The 23535-nt window shown below is 42.9% G+C and overlaps 2 protein-coding genes across 8 annotated transcripts in view; one reads left to right on the top strand and one right to left on the bottom strand.

Annotated features, from left to right (window-relative positions):
* Window positions 1–886: 886 nt before the first annotated feature.
* On the bottom strand, window positions 887–8752 carry LOC113572721. Of its 5 annotated transcripts, none has more exons than XM_027002521.2 (7): window positions 8644–8752; window positions 7881–8003; window positions 6028–6181; window positions 5320–5738; window positions 4232–4460; window positions 3062–3170; window positions 887–2609 (listed from the first exon to the last, which is right to left on the bottom strand). In XM_027002521.2, exons 2-7 carry the CDS (start codon window positions 7983–7985, stop codon window positions 2555–2557), a joined length of 1071 nt encoding a protein of 356 aa, XP_026858322.1. In that variant the 5' UTR covers window positions 7986–8003; window positions 8644–8752; the 3' UTR covers window positions 887–2554. The 5 variants fall into 5 exon arrangements, with proteins under 5 accessions (XP_026858322.1, XP_026858323.1, XP_026858320.1 ...); XM_027002522.2 differs by lacking the exon at window positions 8644–8752 and having other exon boundaries at window positions 887–1986; window positions 2524–2609; window positions 7881–8104; XM_027002519.2 differs by lacking the exon at window positions 8644–8752 and having other exon boundaries at window positions 7881–8104.
* prkn (parkin RBR E3 ubiquitin protein ligase) overlaps window positions 8366–23535 on the top strand; it is a 56075-nt gene continuing 40905 nt past the window's right edge. For 2 of the 3 annotated variants that reach the window (XM_035531397.1, XM_027002518.2), the window contains exons 1-2: window positions 8373–8458; window positions 22411–22574. In XM_035531397.1, the coding sequence (XP_035387290.1) occupies window positions 8452–8458; window positions 22411–22574 (171 nt within the window). In that variant the 5' untranslated portion in view covers window positions 8373–8451. Of the gene's footprint in view, window positions 8459–22410; window positions 22575–23535 lie in introns of all 3 variants that reach the window. The other variant, XM_035531398.1, reaches the window with a different exon arrangement.

Here is a 23535-nt window from a genome sequence, read left to right as displayed (position 1 = left end):
GGGTGTGTGGGGGGAGCGAATGATGGTTCTGCCAACAACAGCAGCTCATCCTTTCCTGTTCCCAAAGCTTAGCTTCCTGCACCAGGTAGCAGCCAAACACGAACTTTCACTGAGACAGTACGCAGAGGCCCGGGCGAAGCTAGTCAGACCAGATGGAGATCAAGCGGGATGGAGGCTGACATAAGCTGTGCATTAAATGCCTGCTGATGAGATCAAGCTATAGCATCTGGGTGGAATTCGAGCGAGGAGGACACCGAACGACCAGCGGAAGGGAGGCTGAGATTAAAACAATAGCCCTGGAGGAAAAAAAAACAAAAGGCAATTGAAGTCTGCTACTTCAGATCCATAGGCAGCCTCGGGTCCAGGAAGCTGTGACTGAAGAGAGAATGCGAGTGAACTTGCGGCACACTCGCGCGTAGCCCAAGCTCTTCTTCATGTCGAATTCCGCATGGAGGGACAATCTCCGAGTGCTCGCCGTGACCTATTTGTGTATTTGAGCGTGAGAGAAATCTCTGCACCGACTATAGTTCACTTCGCAATAACGTGAAAGCTATTACTGTGCGGAACATTAGGGGTTTGCTTTCTACTTTCATAAGGCTGCATGTGGAATAAGTGATTTTGATGAGCAAAGTATTATATAGAGTATGAGCCGCAATTTGTTGAGAAAGTACTTTGGAAATAGACTCACAAGCTATAAAGAAGCAGGGTGTTTTACAATTGTATTTAATACAGTTAACTATTCACAATAGCAACTAACATTGAAATTTCATTTTTTGCTCCACTGCTTAGCCAAAGGATAAAACTTTAATATGCATTTGATACTGTAGGCTATATCAACTTTAATCATCATAACATTCCCTCATAAAGATGCAATTAGTCCACCGACCAGATTTAACCTTCAAAATCTTTAATGAATTAATGAGTCACAGAATGAACAGAGAACATAGATATGAGATCTATTAGAATCTTTAATTCTGGTGGCATTTACATCACAGCCCTCCAATAGTGAACACACAGTCTGGTCCAATTACTCCTGCATATCTTTCTCTTTTCATTCACTCATGGAAAGGAACAGAAATGCTAGATGAAAACCCCAGTCATCAAAAAGCATCCATATGCACACTGCTTGTGTCAGATCTCATGTATTGTCTATCTGACAGAAATATTGTGCATCTGATGTCAAGTAGAAAAGGTAAACAAGCAAGAATGCTCTACTGACTTCAAATACTGCATGGACATCGTTTCCAGTTTGACCACTGCTTACAAATTAGATGCCAAACTCAAAATCAATTATTTCAATGATACATGAGAGGAACGTATAGCGTTTGAAAGAGATTTTAAAGCCTCATTCAAATATAATTACACATAAATTTTATTTAATTTTATAATTTGTAACACTTTTAAATGTTGAATCCATGCCACAATAATTTCAAAATATGTATTCTTATGTACATCAAACCAGTTTTTTCTTGGTTAATGAACAGACATACATCTGCCAACAGTTCCGAAATATTTAGCAACTTGTACTTTGTGAAAAAATAGTGGTAACACTTTCTATGAATCAATCCATAATACAACAGAACATTAATAAAGGTTCACAAGTACAAACTAGTGCATTCTTATATTCTTTTGCTTTGGAATTATGTTTTCAAAATGATATCACTTTACTTCCAGTTTATGAAGACCATTTACAGTGCTTTGTAAGGAGAATGTAGGACATTTACACAGGGATGGTTTAACAGTTAAATATTCATACTTAAAATTTGTGAAGAGGGCCTATTATGTATTATGTGAAATATGACACAGTGGTTCTATAGGACATCATGTGACAAGAATAAGATGAACCACTGTTTATAACACATCACTTTTTAGTTATAATTGATGCTTTATACATAAGTATGAGGCACAGCAGAGACACCACAGTCTGTGAGGCTTCTGCTGCTGGCTGGCCCCAATCGATCCGCTTGTCCTCAGTGCGACTTTCATCTGCAATGAAGGTATCAGCCAAGGTTCAATAGAAGGTAGCAAGGTGAACAGAAGAAGCTAATGCGCTAAATGACCAGTCCGGGAACAACAGCAGTTATGCATGAGGCACAACAAAGCTGTGTCCAGAATTGTTTCGTGCCCCAAATCTTGAGCTTCTCCTACATATCCCAGAACGCCCATCTTGCCATTTTCACAAACCTGAAAATTCCATTAGCATTATGTGCCATATGCTACATGTTTTTGGAAGGTTCACTAATCAGTGGACCAAAGCTTTTAATAGCCTCGTGTAACCTGTCTCCTTTGACATTGACATGCAATCTACACTACGCTCACCGGGTGCCTGTCATGCTTCATATTGCGGTGAAGATAATTGAATGATAATTGAATGTCTCCAGTCCTCCTGCTCCATGTCATGACGGCCAGAGGCGACTGGGGGTTTATCAGTAGGGGCCTTGGAGCCCCCTGAGGAAGCCAGGATTGATGCACCACTCAGGGGAAGAGAAAAGAGGTGCCAGTGCTGGGTAATGGTACCCCCACCTGAGACTCCCTGCTCGCATCGGATGCTACGCTACAGAGCAGTCAGTGGAGAAATGTCATATCGCTCCCATCCAAACCAGACAGACCTAGCACAAACAGATTAAAGGAAGAGGAGGTAGGTAAGAAAATGTATTCTGCTGACGGTGGCTTCCACACTCATGGATCACAGAGGGATGCGTACAGCTTCAGAAAGTGCCAACCAAAGTATCCCCAGGCTTGCTATAATCAGGTCGGGGTGTGGGTTGCCATGTTGCTCAGCCATGTGTGTTTCTTTAGTGTTTTCCATCTTTTCATGCCTGTGCAGCACTATTTCAAAGACCCCGCAAAATTGGCCAATGTCCTAAACGCACTGATCAAATGCTTGCCTAACACAGATACACACACGCGCGTGCGCGCAAACACACACACACACACACACACACACACACACACACGCGCGCACGTATGCACAGATGCTCCCCTGTGCAACAAAATCACTTTTCCTGCAAATCATGTTACACTTCTCCAATACACGCGGCAAATCCGTCAGCGCTCGTGCCTGTCCCGCTTGACTCTCCTGGATCTGAAGCGCATCTCAGACAGCTTGGAGTTGATCCCGGTACCAATCTGGCCCTTCCGTGCCAACGGGAAGCGTGCCAGCGTGGCATCTGCGGAGGGAGAGAGTGACACGACAACAACAGTTGGAGGCGGACGAGCAAGATGGAGAGAGATGGAGCATGGAGGGGGGGACACAGCAGCTCCACAGCACTGCCAGCGCTGTCAGACCATTAAAATGCCAAATGATGATGAATGAGAGGGGATGGGCCTGTCGGAAATAGCACCCATCGTCACGCTCACCCCTCTCAATTCTCATTAAGCTTCCAAAGACCCCCTCCACCCCCTTCATATCCAGAAAGATGTTGCCTGTCTCAGATGGATGCTGATACCATGCACGAGCCAGTGGTAGAAAACAAAGCACTGCATAACAAACAAGTAGCGCAGAAAAATGTGCAACAGGCACTCTTGTCCATAGAGGAGAAACGCTTGCGTTTTGCTCACTTGTGAAATCGCAATCTGGGACAGAAGCAAGAGCTCTTGATGAATGCCTGCCTTGCTTTGCCAGTCAATGATTTTTGCAGACATCATGGCCGGCACTCCACTCATGGAGTGGGTGACCTATGACCACAGCGGCAACCACCACTGTCAGAACAAAAGCGGTGAAGTGACCAGTCATATTCAAGTACGTGCTTGGGCATGTATCGAAATGGGTCTTTTCACAAAAATCCTCTACATCAGGGGGTCAGCATAATGTGAGATCACACCAGGAAGTGTAAGTCATACTGAGGTGATCGAACTGCCAGCTGAATGAAACAAAAAAAAGGTCTCATAATTGATCTATGACGACTACAGGGCACATTCCCCATGACATAGCCTTCCCTTTAGAGACCCCTGGTGGCCCACATGTCTGAAAATCATACTGGAAAGTGCCGATTAATGTGAAACAGGGAGGGGGACAACATATCTTTTAGTATCTTGCTACGCCATAGGGCATCAGAGACAGTGTCAGAAAAGGCAGGGGAAGGATCACTTTAGGTACACTCAGACAGGAAGACTTATTATTATTAAGTAAGATTTGCAGGTTTAAACACACTAATAGCGTGCGATTGTTTGTGGACGGGGCCCATAAGCTATTAAAAGCAGTCTGAACTGTGGTCAGTGTGGTGCTTACTGTAAATGGCGTTCAGTTTGTCCGGGTCCAGGGGGGCGAGGTGATCTGTGTACGACGGTCTCCGGCTCCTCCCCCCTCTGAGGTTGCTGTTTAAAAGCGTGTCCTTGTCAAAAACCCCTAGCAACAGAGCTCGCACCATTGCTGTGGGTGAGCGTGCCATATTGGCGGCGCGCCAAGCGTTTTCTGCACAGAAAATGCCCGAACCTGGGCATACCTCCACCTGTCGGATCTACACACAAACATCACAGGGTGGCAGGGGTTGAGCAAAACTGAATAAATAAAAAAGTGAGAGCATAACCAGGCAGAAAGAAATGGAAAAGTACAAAAGCCAGCGAGAGACACAGGAAGACATCTCAGCAGGCCCTGTCTAACTGAGTGAGAGAGAGAGAGAGAGAGAGAGAGAGAGAGAGAGAGAGAGAGAGAGAGAGAGTGAGAGAGAGAGAGAGAGAGAGCGAGAGAGCGTGTAATTCTTGGGAAGCTTTCGATCTGAACACTGATGGAAGCCCCTCTTGGCCACCCTCCCCCACCGCAGTGAAGCAGGAGCCAGAGGCCCCGTAAGGCCAGGGGCCCCCTAAGGCCGGGCCACTGCCGTAGCCAGGACAAAGAGCGCGTGCGGGGGAAGGCGGAGTCTCCGATTGTTCACCACCTTCCCCAGAAACTCACTGCCAATCACCACTGACATTCATTCTCCTGATCAGTGAACACGCAAAAGACTAAAAAGCCTTTTCCCAGCATTACATAGCAGTAAAAATGGATATCTGGGTGGACTTACATTGTACAATAAGATATCAGTCGGTGTTGATTATCAGCCTTTTTTCATTTTCATTTACACAAAAGATGCCTCTGTAGCATTACGGTGTCCAAAGATTTCCTTGTTAAATATACATATGTTACATATTGCATCTATAATGCAAAATGTCTATTCAGTTTATAATACACAGAATGTTACACAGAGATGAGAAGCAAATACTGAGTGTTCTTTGCACTGTTCTTCTGTTGTTTAGAACATATTCTCTTTCTCTCTCTCTCTCATTCAATCAAGTTGAGCTAATGTACTTGTGACAGTAGGAGGGAGACTGAGCTCTTACAGGCGTGCCAGTTTGAGCCAGCGGTCTGTGCTCGTTGCAGGACGAGGCCGAGTCCGACGTGCTACACGGTGAGCTGAGGTATAGATTCTGATCATCTTCTGCGATGGCAGCCGTGCACAGAGCTCCGTCCACCTCTGCTGTCGGCTCAAACATAACCCCATCAGCTCCATTATGGCAGCCGGCCATTTTGTGTCCAAAGCTGCCAGTTTCCATAATCATTTCATGCTGAACACCCTTTATGGCTGCAGAGAGCGATGATGGAAGGCTGCAGCTCTGATCTTTGTACTGCAAGGCCGAGTAGCCGTGGAGTGCACCGGTGCCGGACCCAGACATGGCAGGAGAAGAATGGTGGTGGTGATTGGCTTGCCCGGCACTGCTGGTTAAAGTCTGCCACATGGTCGACAAGAGGTGGGGTATCTCTGAACGTCAACGGCAAAGGGGAAAGAGGGCAAAATCATGTATTAAATTATTTTTTCCAGGTTTTTCCAGGCAGAATTAGCATGAATAATTTAGGATTAGCGTTAATTTGTGCCCCCAAGAACCCCAGAAGTTCCCCACATCACCACATCAGTACGCCCATGACATCCATTTCATTGATTCCAAAACTTATCTAATTGGAATTCCTTAATAACAAGATAATTACCCAACAGCACTTTTTTTTTAATTTACACTAATTAAACCATGGTATGAGCGACTGTTGCTCCTCACCCTTGACGAGCAGATCTTTGAGACGCCGGTTTTCGGCTGCCATCTCAGCCTTCTCTCTCTCCAGTACATGCACTCGCGACCTGAGGAAGTGAACCTCCTCCGCAGTGTTGGTGTGGAACATGTGGGGCTCGGTTTTCATGTTCAGCTGATAACCCTGCAACGGAGGACTCCACTTTAAGCTCATCGCAACTCTGAACTGTATTACTAGAAAATGGACAGAATATAAAAACATGATCATTACATTTCTGAAACAATTGCAAAAGTTTTAAAACCCTTTTAGCTAAATAGGTAACAAAAGGTTTTTATAATTTTTAAGCACCCAATTATTCCCTTCATTCACGGTCAAAATCACTGACATTTAAATACAGAAAAACACGCAGTAATAACTATAAAAATTATTACAATTTAGCGAGACTTTTTCACAGTAAAATTATGACAGGGATGGCAAATGATGCTGTTGTGTCAAGGCACGATAGATTTTAGTCAAGCTGACATTTTCCATAATTACAACACATTAAAATACATTTTAGGTCAAGAGAACAACATTTCACATCACACTGTGGGACAACATAGGGCAGGTAGGGGAGGAAGAATTACCCTAATTGTTTCTGTATTGCCACAGTGACAATTACTGTTTGCTTCACCAAGGAAGAAAAATGTCACTCACAAAATTTGGAGGACAAGATGAACAAGAAGATTGAATTAAGTTCTATTGTTCAGAGACTTATCTGTTTTTCAAAGCTATCAGCTATTTCAGGAAAATAAAATGTCTGAAATTACAGTCATTCCCCGAAGGGAGAAGGCAAAAAGGGCCAAATATTCTAATCTGTCATCTTACTCATTAATATGCAAATTGAATCGTGTTTAGTCAATCATTTTATGGTGCGAGTTAGGTTTTAATATGCCACATCATATTTGAAGAGATGCAGAAAACATTACATTGATGCTGTTTCAATTTGAATATTAATGAGGTTTACATCACATACCATTTCAGATTTAACAAGTCCATGCATTTATTAAAGTGCACATAAACATCTCTGCTTGATGAACTCAAACAGGGCAAAGCCATTTTTGGATAAACCTAATAGCATTTGGTGTTAAACATTTCCGTCTCAGGAAAAATTCAAACCCAGCACACTGAAACCACCAATACACAATGATTACAATGAGTTTACAATGAATTACCACAGTGTCTGAGAATAGCATTGGAGATTAGGATTTGTACACTGGGTGTTTATGGCCAATGGCTTCTTTTGCACACTGTATGACCCTTTTTGATATGACTAATCAAAAAATTAAGGCCAGAGTAAGTTTCATTAATGAGTAGTTGGCTTGTGATTTGCCAGCAAACAACTTGGGCATATAAATGCTGAGCAGAAAGAATCCTTCCTCTAGTTACAGCTGTCTGCATTATCACTGTGGCGCTAAAGCCAAAAACATGTAGCTACTGTTTATACACTTATATTCTATGAAGTCAATGAATGGAATGTTTCCCCTGTTGAAATACTTGATAAAGAGAATTAGGGTTACTTTTGATAATGAACAGACCGAGAGAGAGAGAGAGAGAGAGAGAGAGAGAGAGAGAGAGCGAGAGAGAGATACGTATCCATATAATACGTAAAACACTTATTATTATTGCACACTGGACATAAATGACTGCACAGACATAGTGTAGCCCAGATAAATCATGCAGTTAGCAGAACGACCGCACACTCTCTCTCTCTCCCGCTGGAGCGAAATATGCAGATTACAACGATACAATGATTTACAACGTGATGTGGTCAAGATTAGAATAGTCTTGTCATATTTAATGCTACACCTGAGATTAGTTAGTGAATTTGCGGCAATCTTACATAGCTCTCAACAGCACCACTCCGCACCATTTGGCTCGGTATGCACTCCCTCGGTCGAACCTCAAACCCGAACTGTGCGGACCCGACATCGGACACTCCCTGCATATTTTCCGACGGGTGGAACTGATTAAAAAGAGATTGTTTTCAGTGAACCATCCATATACAGATACCGCAATATCGCTAAAAAAAGGTTTTCTATTGAATTCAACAAGCCCATAATGCCGTCAATAGACACTTCCTGTATTCTGAAAGGTACTAGTGGAAATGTAGTGTCTCTCAGAAACTCTTATTAACGTCATACCTTATTTTTGCTATTTGAATGGTCAAACCATAATCCCTGAGTATTAAAGGTGCCAATTAACTTTACATGTTGATATATGTATTTTCTACTTGAAAATTATTTTAACCCAACACAATACGGCACACATTTGACTCAATTTCCCAGAGTCCCTTGGAGTTTTGTACATGCTCAGTGTGCTATCTGTTTGATAACATGTCAACACACACACAGACAAATGTCACCCTGCGGTGAAGTTGAGCCAATAGTACCACCCTGTTTGGTTTCTTCGTCATGCTCGGTAAGACATGATTCACCTAAATTAAGTTAAATGACTCTCCTCACTGAAAGATGTTATCCATTTGTATTTAGCGCTACAATTGGGTGAGTACTGGACTGGCTGTGTCTAAATGCACGACACATGGCTACCTCTCCAAATGTCAACAAAACACAATGCCGTTAGTATGTGCGGGGAATGACGCTTACCTAAAATGCGCGGACAAAATGTTTCAAATGTCATTTTAAAATCCCGCAGCTAAGGGCTGCGAGACAGTCTGACATTTTGCAGCGCGCTCAACGCTTAGGTCTCGCGAGAATTTATATAAAGAACTTCAACCCTGAACGTACGAAAGGCGATCTGTCTCACTTCAAGGGACGTTATAATTGTAGGAGACAACACCGGGACAAGGTTGCAGTCATTCAGACTCATCACACTGTCTGCACGGTTCTTACTCGCACCTAGCTGATATATCAGACGGGCAAAAACCAAAATGTAGCATGTCTGGTGGCTCCTGGCTAAGATACACTAGACAGGTGGGTGCATTGTCCGCTTGGTTTATGTCAGAATTGTTGTAGTGTTATTGGTTCTCTGCTTTTGTGGCAGCGATGTGGCCGGGTTGTACCAGTGGCGTCGCAACATTGTAGTTATTTTTCACAACACTTAAGATCCCAAACAAGGTGAATCAATACTAAGCTGTTACCACTCAGTCACAGTATCGGCATGACCAGTTGAATCATACTGGCAGATTACATCGGATCTCCCGTATCTTGGTGGATTGCGATTCATTTGTCTTATTCTAAAATCTGAACTTAAGTTCATAACTTTAGAGCTTGCATTAAAGCCTGATAGTTTCTTGTGGCTTATGACAATAAGCTAAATCTGTAGAGCATATTTCAGTAGGATCATTATAAGGGCTGTTCCCGAGAAAGGAGATCCTTTTTCTCCTTCATCAGTTGTAGCTAGCAGTCTCTAAGGAAGACATATTGATTATGTCTTTGGAGTGCATCTGACACATCACATTTGGGCTTTGCTGATCCCCGCAAGAAAGGGATTTGGTCTGAGAGAGCTGACTGATGCTTGTCTGAGAAAACGAGAATGAACTGAGAAGCATGCCTTCACCCCTGGACAAGACATCCCCTGCAACAGTGACATCATCTCCGCTGACAACCCTGTCACACAAACCTGTTTGTAGATTGACTCAGCTTCTTGGTGTATTCAGTGCCTGACAGAGCATGTCACCTTACCAAGGGAGCAAAATATCCAACAGTATTGGGGTCATCAGAGTTTAATTCAGCAGAAGTTTTAAGCATGTGCTTAATTCAGTTTTGCAGTGTAATGCTTTTTGCTCGCGACAGTTTTGTTCATAATTCACAGCTGTGGATGCTTAGGCGTGTATTGTGTGTGTCTCTGGAGAGGAGCAGTCAGGTAATGTAGGTCAGGAAGACAGGTTTGCTTGCTAATGCTTTGAAAGAGAGGATGTAGCTGAACTCCTTGTTACAGCACCTTCTCTCGTGAGTATCAGAGAATCTGTGCTGGGTGTTTCTGCTCTTCACATGCTGCAATAAGCCTATTCCTTTGCAAAAGATGTCTACTTATCGCTGGACCCTGCAATACGATTATCAGAAATGTCTACATTTATTATTCTTCAGATAGCAGTGTGACTCATAAAAAAAAAGAAAAAACACCATAATCCCATTTTGTCGGTTCTGCTCATATACTGTCACAGTTACATATCATGGAAATGTAGCAGCATGCAAGGAGACCAAATGCCTATTGGCTCCCACCAAGTTGCATATGAGTGTTCTGATGAGTTACACAAGTTCTCTCACACAGACAGTTGTTTCTGTCATAACCTACACTTGTGTTTAGGCAAAAATCATATTGATATATGTAGCTTTATAACAGCAATATCATATTTTGTCCATATGGTGCACACCTAAATCTTGTGCAGCTTTTGCCTGATCAGTTTTAACAATAAGTCAAAAAAAATACAACATTATATTTTTAACTGCAGCAGCCAGATGAGCTGATGTCTTACAATCAAACTCTTTTGTATATTGGAAAATGTCATAGGAAATCGAAGAGATAGCAACAGTTTATGCCTCAAACATTCAGAAGACGTCTTGGTCTTTTTGACATCTTAATTCATATCAGTGGACATGGCAGAGATTCTGAGTAAACTGCCTAATCAGCTATAAAATGCGAGGTATTTCCTCTACTCTACTGTGCTGGAGAGAAGTACTGGAGTGACAGTGGATATCTGCTCAAAGTGGAAGTGATCAGTGGGGTCAGGCAGGTCTGCTCCTGAACTGGTGGGGGGGGGTTCAGAGACAGCGAGACAGACGCCAGTGCACTCCTGGGACAGGGGCATGTGGGGAGAGGATTATTTACTCACTGTGTTTGGAGTCCAAAGAGAGAATAAATTGCTATTGATTTTTTGGCCCATTGCAACTAAGTGTCTTTCCTGCCTTTGTACTGACTGTGGACTAAGAATAATTTCCTCTGATATGTATCCACATTTGTCTTATCCTTTTCCCCCCCGTGTATGCACCAGGCGCTTGTTGGTATTCAAGCCTGTGAGCTGGAGTGTGAGCGGAAGTCAGTGTTTCCTCTTTAAGCTGATAGCACGGGGGTAGAGGCTATAGGCTATAGAAGGAGCTCTGTGGAGAACTGGGCAGTGTTCTAGAATTATAATGGCCAGAGCTGCTGGCGGCTCTGTGATTCTGGGGATTCAGAACACGTGAAAGGCAAAGACCACAGTGAGGGTATCCAGCGTTTGGGTGACGTGAGTATGGTGCTCAGGTTCCATAGTAGTTTGTCAGTTAACATGATCTGTACAACACCAGTCAAAAGCTTGGACAAATATGATTGAATGAAGGCTAAATATGAATCTCAAGCCCCATGCTTGAATAATATATAAATACTGAAACATATAAATAGTGATTTATATATCATACCTACATATACCTATAAATTATTTCTAGAATAAACATTTTAAATGAAAAAATATATATTTTTAAAGTCTCCTCAAAAAGTAGCCTAGTTTTCATTTATAGATAATCCCTTAGGCAGCAGTTACTCAGTGTGTGAGAACGTCTAAGATTGGGAAAATCATCCCATGTGTCTACCACAAGGGTCTTTTTGAGAGAATGCCAGTTATGTACAAAGATGTCATGAAGGCAAAGAGTGACTATTTTGAAGACTCTAAAAAGGTAGTGTGTGTGTGTATTTGTTTAACCCTTTTTTGTTACTGCATAATTCCAAGTGTTATATCATTGTTTTGATATCTATCCTGTTAAGGTGTGTCCAAATGTTAGACCTGTACTATACTGTTATAAATGTCACATATTTAATTCCTAAACTACTTAAGCCTTTCTGTGAGCAGTGGACTTTTTTTTAAAGGTGATGCAGAGAAACGTTGCCTGTCTGATTGGGAATATGGAAGGAATTCAACCTTCATTTTAATCACACATCAATATTCAATAGCTCCTTAGGTGCTTTATCTATCTGAAGCCTGCTATGTCTTTTCAGTCATATTTCCATTTATTGGGTTCACCTGAGGCACAGAAAAAAAAGGAGACCTTGAGAAATCGGGGCTTTGGCGCATGCTGGCAGAAAGGAAATTGGCGTGTCAATCACAAGGTTTCATATCTCCAAGCTAGCTGTCATGAGAATGAGAGAAATGGATGGTGAAAGGGGAAATAGGGGGAAAAAGACTAGCAATAAATAGAGAAGTGTGGAGAAAGCAAGTGAAGGGGACAGATACTCCACTAGACTTGGTGAGTACTGCTGTCTAATTACAGCAGAAACCACTACAGCCCCCTCTGAAATTGAGCAAGATAACGAATGTATTCCTGTCAGTCAATACTACTGATAGTGTTGAGGAGGTGTTTAGGGGACAAGGTATTGTTGCTTTATTTTGGTGTCTGTCCTTTGCTCACCTTGAAGGATTTACAAGTTCACATCAGCCTGAAGAGTTGCCATTTCACAAAATATAGGCCTAGCAGAGGTTCGGTTGCTGGCAACAAACTAGACTTTGGCAGGAAAAAATGCCTTATATTGATCAATCTTTAAAAAGTCCATTTAGTGTATAAGGTATGTATTGATTTCTAACAATAAATAGGAAACATCATCCGAATGTCACCATCAGTAGGATTGACTGCCAGGAATACAGTCTATTAGAAGTCTCTGAAAGGTCAAAAATATTAACCCTTGTGCATGCGCTTGTGCATGCATTGACCTGCATGTAGACAATGTCCTGAGCAGAGCAGTACTCTGGCTTTTCTGCAGTAGAAGCTAATCAGATCTTTGCTCTAACATGTGATGGCCACCTTAAGTGAATACCTTCTGGCCAGGGCCCCCGTTTTGTATTTTTATTTTTTATTTTTTGCTGATGTGGGGTGTGTATGCAGGGCTCTAGACGTCTGGTCATTGATGACCAAGCGAACAGTTACAAATGATCAATCCTGAAAATGATTTTGCAATCTCTTCTGACTAATGTGCCCAACTAATACATTTTTGAGGAAAACAAATGCCATTTGATTGAGCCAAATGTGTTGTTAACATTTAGGTAAGGCAAATTCTTTTAGAATGGTATAGCAGTAAAAAAAAAAGAAAAAAAAAAGAAAAAGCAGGATTAGTAAAATGACAAAATATAACTACTGAGCATAATCTGCCAAAGGACCTTTAATATACAAATATTCAGATAAATAACTATTCTAGCCAGAATACTCTCATAGGTTTTGTTCAGAATAATTCAACAAAAATGCTCAGAATATTAAAATGAATGTAAATTGACTTATTTTATTGTTTGGGAATACTCTGATGCAGTGAAGTGTTTATGGAGGGTTATTGGAGTTCACTTGTGTATCTTTACTTTTTCATCCAAAGGCCCCAAATCTGCTCCTCACAGACCTCAGCCATAAACTGTGATTGTGTATGTGTGTGTGTGTGTGTGTGTGTGTGTTTGTGCATACACACGTCATAGTATATGCTGCTTTTGGATTGAACCCCAAGGACCCCAATCCCATTCTTTGAGCACTTCACTTTGATCCATTTTCCCTGAATTAATGTTTTATTGTTTAGTCAATGATTAGACCCTCGAATAATTTCATGGTTCGGTTGCACCGGTGAATGAATAGCCACCTGAAACACTTGGGCCCCTTTTTCCGAATGCCTTGCTTTATAATTAAAAGCTGAGGATGAGGCCTGGAAAACAAATTCTGTCTGAAATTGGAATTGGTTCCATGGGCACATGCAAATATGTGCCAGCGGCAAAACAGGACGCAGATGAGATGGCTGCTGAAAAATGGCGGGAAATGGGAGGCAAACCTGGCAAATGTGACAGATCAGGGCAATGAATGCAGCTATTCGAGTGACACACGAGCTTGTTAACAATCAGAAATGCTTTTTTGTGTGGGTTTGCAGATATTCCACTACCCCAGGATACTTATATTTTTTACAGGGATGCATTTTTCTTAGATGGAGGCAGAAGTTGCTTCTGAAATTGTGAAACCACTGAGTACAACTTTTCCTATCCACCACATCCACTCTTGCACCACATGCTGCCCACTTGTCTTCCTGTCCTCCAAGAACTCTCCAGTGACCTTACTAGCAGCCTACCCTTGACCCCAACAATATTGCAAACTACAGACCTGTCTTGCTGCTGTCATTTCTGTCCAAAAACCCTGGAATGGGCAGACATGGAACAAGTACCATTTCCAGGAGAAAAATCTCTTGGACAGCTTGGCTAGAAGGCCAGACATTCCACTGAAACTACTCGCTTGCAAGCCCTGAGGCTCTTTCCACAGCCTGGGAGAACTCTTATGTCTTCAAGCCTGATCTTGCTTGATTTGTTTGCTACTTTTGACATAGTGAAATTTGAATCTCATCATATTTTAAGGGTTAATCATACAAGGTATCATGGAAAGAACCACTTTCAGCGCCTCGTATTGTTACAGCTAATGTTCCCCAAGATTCAAGCCTTACTCTTGGTCTTTGCGCAAAATAAATTGTTGAGCTCAGTGATCAGTTCACACACTGATGATACACGATGGTATATCTTCTTTTTTCTTCAGTTTGCATGTCTTGCCAAGTATAACTAATGACTTATGTGACATGCTCTTCATTGATGTAGATCCATCATTTGAAAATGAAACATGACGAGATGGAACTGATCCCATAAAACATTCAGTCACTGTCGACGCACTCAGGGTTCATCCCTCGCATACTGCTGAGAGCCACAGGGTAGTTCCGGATGGTTAGATCTACTACTAGACCTGTCTACTACAGCACAGCATTAGAAGACAACAGAAGCTGCCCAAGTTCTCCTGCAAGCCTTGGTCATGTCCAGACCGGACTACTGCAGCTACCTTTGGTTGGCCTTTCTTTTTATGCTACTGGTGTTTATGCTACTGCATCCAGCACCCACCTGGTCTGTTAGCTCCCAGATTACTCTCACAGGGCACCTTTAATGAGATCACTCCACAGACACTCCGTGGCAGCAAAGGTGGCTCAGCTCTGCTCTGCCTCCAAACCATGGTTCAAAACTATCCCACTGTATGGTAAAGCAGATCCTTAAATTCCCAACATTTTTTTTTTCCCCCTAAAAGTATGCTGCCAGGATAAACATCTTAGGCCCGATCTCATTCTTACATTTAGCTGATGCTTTTTATCCAAAGCGAGTTACAATTGTGATGTACAACTTGAACAATTGAGGGTTAAAGGCCTTGCTCAGGGGCCCCAACAGTGGCAACTTGATCCAGCAACCTTCCGATTACAAGTCATGGACCTTAACCACTGAGCTACTCCTACCCCTTGTTTTTGAGTGTCCCCTTGCCCCTTGGAACTGAGTTTAAAGGTGCTGTAGTCGAAATATTTGTCTAGAAAATGGGATAACCCTCAAGAACCTTCAGTAGTCCTATGGCTTTTATGTAAACCGTTTCGGTGAGTTTTTACAGGACGTATCCGGTATGCCATCCTCAGCTGTGGTGATCTTTTTTGTGGGGGGGCTATAGGCGTCTTTTTGTAGTTGTCTGCAGTTGTCATTCACAACTTCATTTTCACTCATCGATCAGGTAACTAGTGATGCTCTGTAGGCAACCCTGGCAGTCTTGATATTAGAGGAGTGCTAAAGTGCAACAATGTTGCTGCTGGATTTAAATTTGGGGTATCATATGCTCTCATGGGTGGGAATATGACATGAAAATAAGTCAAAATGTGACTGTAATGTCCAAATCAGTAACATTACCAAGCTAACTACCAAGACTTTGTCATACTATTAGTGATTTTATTGACTCTTGTTATATAGAAAATTACCATAATATATTGAACCAAAATTAATCTAAGATAATACAATGGATATGTTAATTTTTTACATCTTTATTAACAGAGAAGAAAAGTTTCATTTGTGGGTGTCTTTGGTCACTTGTACAGCCTCCGTGCTGGTGATATTCAGAGGAATTTCTCATAACATTCCATTTGGACTGTGCCCATGAAAAACCTCCATTTGGTGGGCTTGTAGCCCAAACGTTTCGCCCTACTCGTCAATTGCGACAAGAATCGGGACACCCTACCTCTAGGCATGAACGTGTAAAACAGAGGTGTAGGGCTAAGTGGTAGGTGCAAGAGGTGGAATGGAATTGGGCCTTAGTACCCTTGACATATCTCTCTCACGCGCTCTCTCTCTCTCCCATATATATATATATATATATATATATATATATATATATAATATGAGAGCGAGAGATATCTCAAATATATATATTTATATATATAATAGAGAGAGAGAGATATCTCAAATATATATATTTATATATATAATAGAGAGAGAGAGAGATATCTCAAATATATATATATATATATATATATATATATATATATATATATATATATATATATATATATATATATATATATATAATCTCAAATATATATATTATATATATTTGAGAGATATATCTCTCTCTCTCATATTATATATATATATATTGCAAAGCACTAATCAGTATTAGATCAGGTCAAACATGTCAGGTCACACAATATAATATAGTGTTCTTTTTTGATAACTGTGTGACCTGACCCATTTGACCTACTCTAATACTGATTAGTGCTTTGCAATTAGAAATGGCATGGAATGATGCTGACTAAATACTAACTAAAAATGCAAACCTTAAAACCATTTTATTTGTCTCTTTTGGCCATGTATACATGTGCCATCTCCCAAATCTATGGGAAAGGTGATTTTGCAGAACCCAAGGGCAATGTTGTTTATTTGTGCCACTTACTTTAGTGTGCATGCACTGCAGGGTGCACTTCATAGACTCAGATTCAGTTTGGTAACAAGACCACTTACTCAAACATAGACAGTGCAATGCAGTCAAATGCAGTCATCCTCCAGGTTATATTTCTGAATAAGTGCACAAAAATAGGACACTCGCCACTGTGGAAAGAAACCACCACAACAATGTTTCATTTCATATTAAAATAGCATACAAGCCACAGAATTATACTGCTCCTACAAAGATACACTCCCCGCGCCCCCACCCCCTTTCTCTGTGTCTCTCTTTAGTCTTCTAGAGCTCTTCCCGCTGGGACTTGGTGGGTTTGCGGCCAGCCATGTGTGCACATATCGCTCTGTCGCCCCTCTCAGGTGGGCCAGGCTGAATCTTAATTAGCATTGTTAATGACCAGCCTCTGCCCAGCTTGGGCCTCTGATGGAGCCGTGACAGAGGGCTAGATGATGGGGCTGGCAGCATCTGAAAACCTGTTTGTCATTGCTGTTTTCATTTCTCAGTGAAAAAATATCTCTATTTAACCTGATGCAGCCATGTGCCAATAAAGGCTGCATGTCAGTAGAAATCAGCAGCGTTTAATGTGCGGTGCGGAATATAGCGTTGAATGACCTTTCAAGGTTACAGTTCTGAGTGATTCTAAGTCAAGTGTGCATGGCTCAAGTGGAAATCAGTGTAGCAGCTTCAATACTGAAAGCCATTCTGACTCAGTTACATATATCTGCAGGGCTCTTTGTGGTAGAACCTATCCAAAAGCGAGTAGTAATAATGCATGTCTGGTCATTCTCTCTGTAGTTCACGACCTACCTGTCTCTGTCTCTTTCCTGGCTGCCACATCTATTTACTGTCCATACCTCACAGTTGATAATGTACCTTAGCAACGCTACTCCCTACTCTCTGTTCTCTCTCTCTCTATATAAAAAGATGACAGGATGAAAAGAGAACATCCCCTCATCTTTATATATATATATATATATATATATATATATATATATATATATATATACAAACACACACACACACACATTTATTTATTATGCATGTTGTGTGTTCCTAGTGGCTTTTTCTGAGATAAACTCAGCTTGTGTGGAATTCTTAAAGACTGCAGGATCTGCAGGGGTGGGGAGTGTATTTCCATGCATTACACAGGGCCATTCGGCCCTGAGGAGACGTGCTCTGTGCAGTCAGTTTTCCCATTGATCTGCTGGACAAGCTTGCCACTGGACAGCAGGCAAGGTGGGTCGCAATGCCCACCTCAGTTCCTCCCCAAGGGTGTGGAGACGAACAGACTACTGCCGTGTTCAACTCCAAAGGTTGGTGTCAGATCTGAGACGAAGCACGTCCTGCATGTCCAGATCTAACACATAAGGGACATTGGCATTCAGGGCAGGGGAGGGGCTTATCAAAGTATTTGCTGTCCTAATTGCTTAAACTGAGTTCAGGAATTGAGAAATCAATCTTCTTTATTGTTATGGTGTGGTGAAATTAGAGGCTATGAGGTTGGCAGTATTTTAAGATGCTTTCGTCACTGCTGTAGCCTGGCTTTATTGCTAATCAATGGCCAGGGGACTGGTGTGGGCACTGGGGAAGCTGACCTGCAGTACCAGCCAACATTCTAAGAACGTTCTCTGGGGTTTTGTTTTGGTTTTTTTCTCCTTTTTTTGAGTGTTAATGACCTTTTCATCACCATCTAGCAGTTACAGTGAAGACCTCTGTCAATATATTTAGATTCTCTCTCACTCTCTAGTTTGGTCTTCCCTCCCTGGTATGAGTTTTGCTACATACACTTCTCACTCACTCACTCTCTCTCTCTCTCTCACACACACACTCACACTCACACACACACTCACTCATTCACTCACACACACACACACACACACACTCTCACTCACTCACTCACTCACTCATTCTCACACACACACACACACACGCACGCACACACACACACGCACACACGCACACACACACACACACACACACACTCACTCATTCACTTATACACACACACACTCACTCATTCACTTATTCACACACTCACTCACTCATTCTCACACACACACACTCACTCACTCATTCTCACACACACACACACACACACTCACTCATTCACTTATTCACACACACACACACACACACACACACGCACACACACACACACGCACACATTATGTCTCCCCATCTCCTCCCATCCCCTCCTTCCCTTTCTTCCTCTGTTCCTCCACACTGTCTGGCTCCAGTGTTAAAGAGTCCCCAGACCCGATTTCTCTCTGATGCTGCAGCAGAGAATTAAACCAATCTGTCTTCATATTACTGCCTGTGTGCGGCCTAGATTGATCTGGCTGCCTGCCACTCTGGTGCAACACAAATCATTGGCTCACTATGAAGTCCTGCCCCCCCCTTGATTGACATTGTGGCGTCTCATCTTTTTTGCACCCTTTTCATCCTTTTTTCTGTCTCACAATTACTGTCATTGGATGTTCTGTGTGAACAGCCTTTTCATTACAAACATAGTATATTCAGATCAACTAAGTGGCGAAACGGCTGAATGACCAAGCTTTGCTTGGTGATTTAGACCAAGTGGTTTATGCCAGTGTTAGCAGTGTTAAGCACGGTCGAAAGAAATGCCTCGTCCATTATACATGTGCATTATGCGTGTGTTATGTACAATTTTAATCATTCCCATGGGTCCAGTGTTTCTAATGCAGGAAATGTCCGTACCCATAACCTGCAGACCCATCTAGGAATGAATAAATTAATCTGCACAAATGAATACATCGTCTTCATGTCTGACTGTGGTTACACAGCTAGAAGACCTTCCTGTAGCACCTCAGTTGTAAGAACACGTCAACTCATTGATCAGACTGTGGCATAAGTGTCACACACCATGTCCTGCTAGTGTTGCTATCCTGAATGAAAATGAGTTCATTTTCACATATGGGTTTTGATTAGCCTAAGTGCACTTTGATATCAGGAAAACGTTGACTACTGAAGTGTAAATCTATTTCAGTGTATATCAGTTATAATTACTTTTACAGAATCTCACCGGCTTATATAAGCTTACAGCTCTTCTCACTGCACATTCTCAGCTTTCAGACTTCACAATTCAGTAACGTGTGTTTCTGTATTTTGTTTCCTCAGAATATAGGACATATTTTGACAGACAGGAGACCTTATTATCACATTTGGTTGGAACTACTTGCATCTGTTGCAGTCCGTACGGTAAAAAGCAAGAAGGACCAAATAATATTAAAGACCAACAAACAAAGCAAGTTTGTAATTCTGCTACGCTTTTGTTTAAATGATATTTCTAACAAAATTTTGGCACCTGTGTCACGATTTGGATTCCCCCCAAGAAAGTGTCCCTCTGACCCATGTGAGATGTTAAACATCGGAGGTTTGGGTGTGGGGGGGGGGGGGGGGGGGGTTGTGATCCACCCCTTCCCCCACACAGATTTTTAAAAAATGTGCTGCAGTGCACACACACAACTACTCTTTTTACACACAGTCTCTCTTTTTGAATCCCTCACTGATTTGATTCTCCACACTGTTCTCTCTGCGCTCAATTTCCGCATGACAAATATTCATATTGGAGAGGCCAGAGTATCCCCACTGTCATGGTCCACTGAATCAAACGCACGGGCTGCCTAGCTGAGCAGTAGAATTATTTTGCATGACTTTTTTTTGGGCAGCAGAACGAATTCACAAACTTCGGCTGCTGCAGGCGACATGACAAACAGCTGTCAGACGGAATTCGGCCCGAAATTCATCTCCTGCCAAGTCGTCATGAGCATGAAACGCTGGCGCCTTTGAGGAGGGAAAGAAAAGAGAAAACAAAGCCAGCTTCCTCTCTAGTCAGATGTTAAGCTTTTGCTCATGGGAAGGTGTAACCAATGTTAACTTCAAATGTTGCATCACAGCTAATAAACTACATAAGGGCATTCAGAGATATCTTCTGAACTGACGCTGGTGGGTTCTGGAGAGTAATAGCTGGGTTGGAACAACGGTCACAGTGGCCTCTGTGAGTTGCAGCGACCATGTTCCGTCACTCCTGCTGTCTGACGCAACTCAGGCACGTCGCGACCCCCTTGCCAAAGTGACTCCTGGCGTGATGAAACATGACAAAGGCGGAATTTACTCATTTGTTACCCTCCTGGAATGGAGACAAAACAATGAGGGAGATTATGGAAATTGGAACGACGGCAAACATCCTCCTCGGCCCAAACTGCCACCAGCTCCGCAGCACCGCTCCAGGTTCACATGGGCTTATCTTTGTCCCAACTGTCAATGGCGATGTGAGCCTGCTATTATTGCGGTTATTAGCGGGACCGGAGAAGAATGGAAGTGCACCAGTAGTCATTTTAATATTAGCGGACTCTTGTGGTGATATGAATTGGAAGTATTTTAGAGCTGTCCAAAAGAATAGTACTGCCCGTGTGTGAGAAATCGAAGTCATATTGAACTGCCGCAGCTGGTTACCAACGTACTTCATCGGCCAAATTCAAGTGCGTTGTTTTTATTGTTCGCCTAAGCCCAACATTAGGCTGATTCCTGCATTTCACCTTTGTGTTTCTGGGTTTTTTTTTTCTTTGTCCCTTCTCCCGGATATGATTTGTTGGTTTTTTTTGGCCACTTTTGAGCCATGTGCAGTTTGCCTTCACAAGTGGTTGATGGAACGCAGTTGTTGGGGAATGTCACGCTCTCACAACATGCAATCACTCACCTCGCTCTTCAGAGCTGGAGCTGGAACTGTTGCCCTCTGTCATTTAGTGGCAATCAGCACAAAGCTCCGGCCCCGCCCCCTCTGTGATATCAGCAGATGCAATTTCCTAGAGGAGCTGGCCTTCAGCGACATTGAGACCGAATGTCCAAGTCCCTGTGGAGGGGCGAAAGAGGCGTGCCTCTCAGGCGTACACTTTTATGTGCCATAGAATGGGAGGGGCTGAAAGAAACAAAGGGTCGTTCACCAAACGTTTTGTGTACATCCAGTTGTTCCTTTCCATCAGTCGTTCAGTTGGAGAAAATGCTTCTTTGAGCAGATTATGCACATGCAAGGAGAACGTAACCCCCACTCTTGGTTTCTCCTCATAATTTGCTTTTTGATTGAGGGGATTTTTTCCCCCAGATCAACCTGTTTTCCATTTGTGAATGTATCTCCATGCCTTGAGGTCCTCTGCAAAGGTTGACTCGTTTCAATTAAAATGATAAGCAGGGGCGATAACGGGGGAAAAAAACCCACTTCTGCACCAAATCGCAGTTATCTTAATGAAGGGGGTTCGGGGAGTTGCAGGAAGTGGCTTTATGGGCTGAATGTTAAAGTCAGAGTCTTTGTCTTGCTGCGCCTCCGTCACCTGTCCATCCCCCACAACGTCCCCTCCCCGTCCCTCTCGTATTCTGTCTCCAGACCCTGTCCTACGTCTCCTTTCCACACGTCCTTCTTCACCACGGCGACTCTGCCTCACACAGCCTCCTGCTCTCCGCCCGCAGCTGGCTGCTTCTTGATTTTCCCTGACATCCGCAAAACCTGAGCTTTGTACCCAAAAGAACTACCCAAAACCACCACACTGGAGAGAGATTTATTCATTTGTTCTATTACATCTACATACATCTCTTTCTCTCACTTTTTCTCTGTCTCTTCCTCACGCTCCCTCTCATTCTCCATCTGTCTCCTTCTGGTTGCCTCAGTGTATGTGCGGTTTAACTCGAGTCATGGTTTCCCGCTGGAGGTGGAAGAGGGGGCAAGTGTGGCGGAACTCATGGAGGCAGTGGGGCGTCTGCGGGGAGCGCAGCCCGATCAGCTCCGGGTGATCTTCGCCGGGCGAGAGCTCCATAGTGACGCCACTCTACAGGTAACTCCTCCCGTCTTTCTGTATGCCCACCCCCATTTCTCATGCGCTCTCGTTTGGCCGACAAGGTTACTGTCGACAGGCATCGTGCATTAGCATCAGGGTCAAATTCTCTGGTAGGCAACACAGGTAACCAAGTGTGTATTAACACCCAAGCTGCTTTCTGCATCTCTCTCCCATCTTTCTGACTTTTCTCTCTCTCTCAGTCAGTACATCACTACTTTTTTTTCTCTCTCTCAGTCAGTACATCACTCCTGTTTGTCTTGTTTCTCTCCACCTATCTGTCCCTCTGTCTTTCTCTTACTCCATCTCACCTTTTCTTTCTTTCTCTGTGGGTAAACAGAGCCTAGGGTTCTCCTGAACTTCAGTGCACGGTGCTTCATTAAGCCTGACCTTCTTAATTATGCATTAAAACGCGCACACTTACTCACAGAGGTATTCTTAGATGCACTATCGGTGCAGATACAATTAGATAGAATACACACACACACAAGCACATTTCATGCCCCGCTCCCACTGATGCTCTCCTAGCATTTCTCTAGTACTCTGCCCCATTTTTTCTTGACAGTTCTGGTGAAGGAGGAATCAGCGCAGGTCATGGCCGGTGGAGCATGGTCCCCAGAGCAACCAGTGAGAAGTGCAGTGTGACTCCACTCTGCCCCCTAGAGTTCAAGCACATACTACAACTCATAAGACTTGCTGCATTTCCACCAGTGACATCCAAGTCTCAAGCAAGAGAGTAATGGCCTAAGAATGAGTCAGAGTTGTTCATTACTTGACTGTTTGTTCTGGATAGCCTCATTACAATATTAGGCTTGGCAGTTAGCACTTTTAATTGAAATCTGCACTTTAAAGCAGTTTAAACACAGCAGAACTAATTGGCAGTTTATTTGTTGGGGAAGGGTATAAGAGCAGTGGAGTTAGGGGTGCCCTCCGCAAACACAGCCTCCACTGAGGATTAGGG

This window comes from Electrophorus electricus, chromosome 11, assembly GCF_013358815.1.
Source record: "Electrophorus electricus isolate fEleEle1 chromosome 11, fEleEle1.pri, whole genome shotgun sequence".
Classification (NCBI taxonomy): Eukaryota; Metazoa; Chordata; class Actinopteri; order Gymnotiformes; family Gymnotidae; genus Electrophorus; species Electrophorus electricus.
Note: the sequence above shows the minus strand (reverse complement) of the source record. Positions and strands in the feature narration are given on the sequence as shown.

Coding starts and splice junctions, on each gene's coding strand:
- LOC113572721 (XM_027002521.2), bottom strand. CDS start 7,985: ATGCAGGGAGTGTCCGATGTCGGGTCCGCACAGTTCGGGTTTGAGGTT. Junction 4,461..5,319: donor TGGCTCAAACTGGCACGCCT/GTAAGAGCTCAG, acceptor GTTTGTGTGTAG/ATCCGACAGGTGGAGGTATG. Junction 3,171..4,231: donor CAAACTGAACGCCATTTACA/GTAAGCACCACA, acceptor CTCCCTCCGCAG/ATGCCACGCTGGCACGCTTC.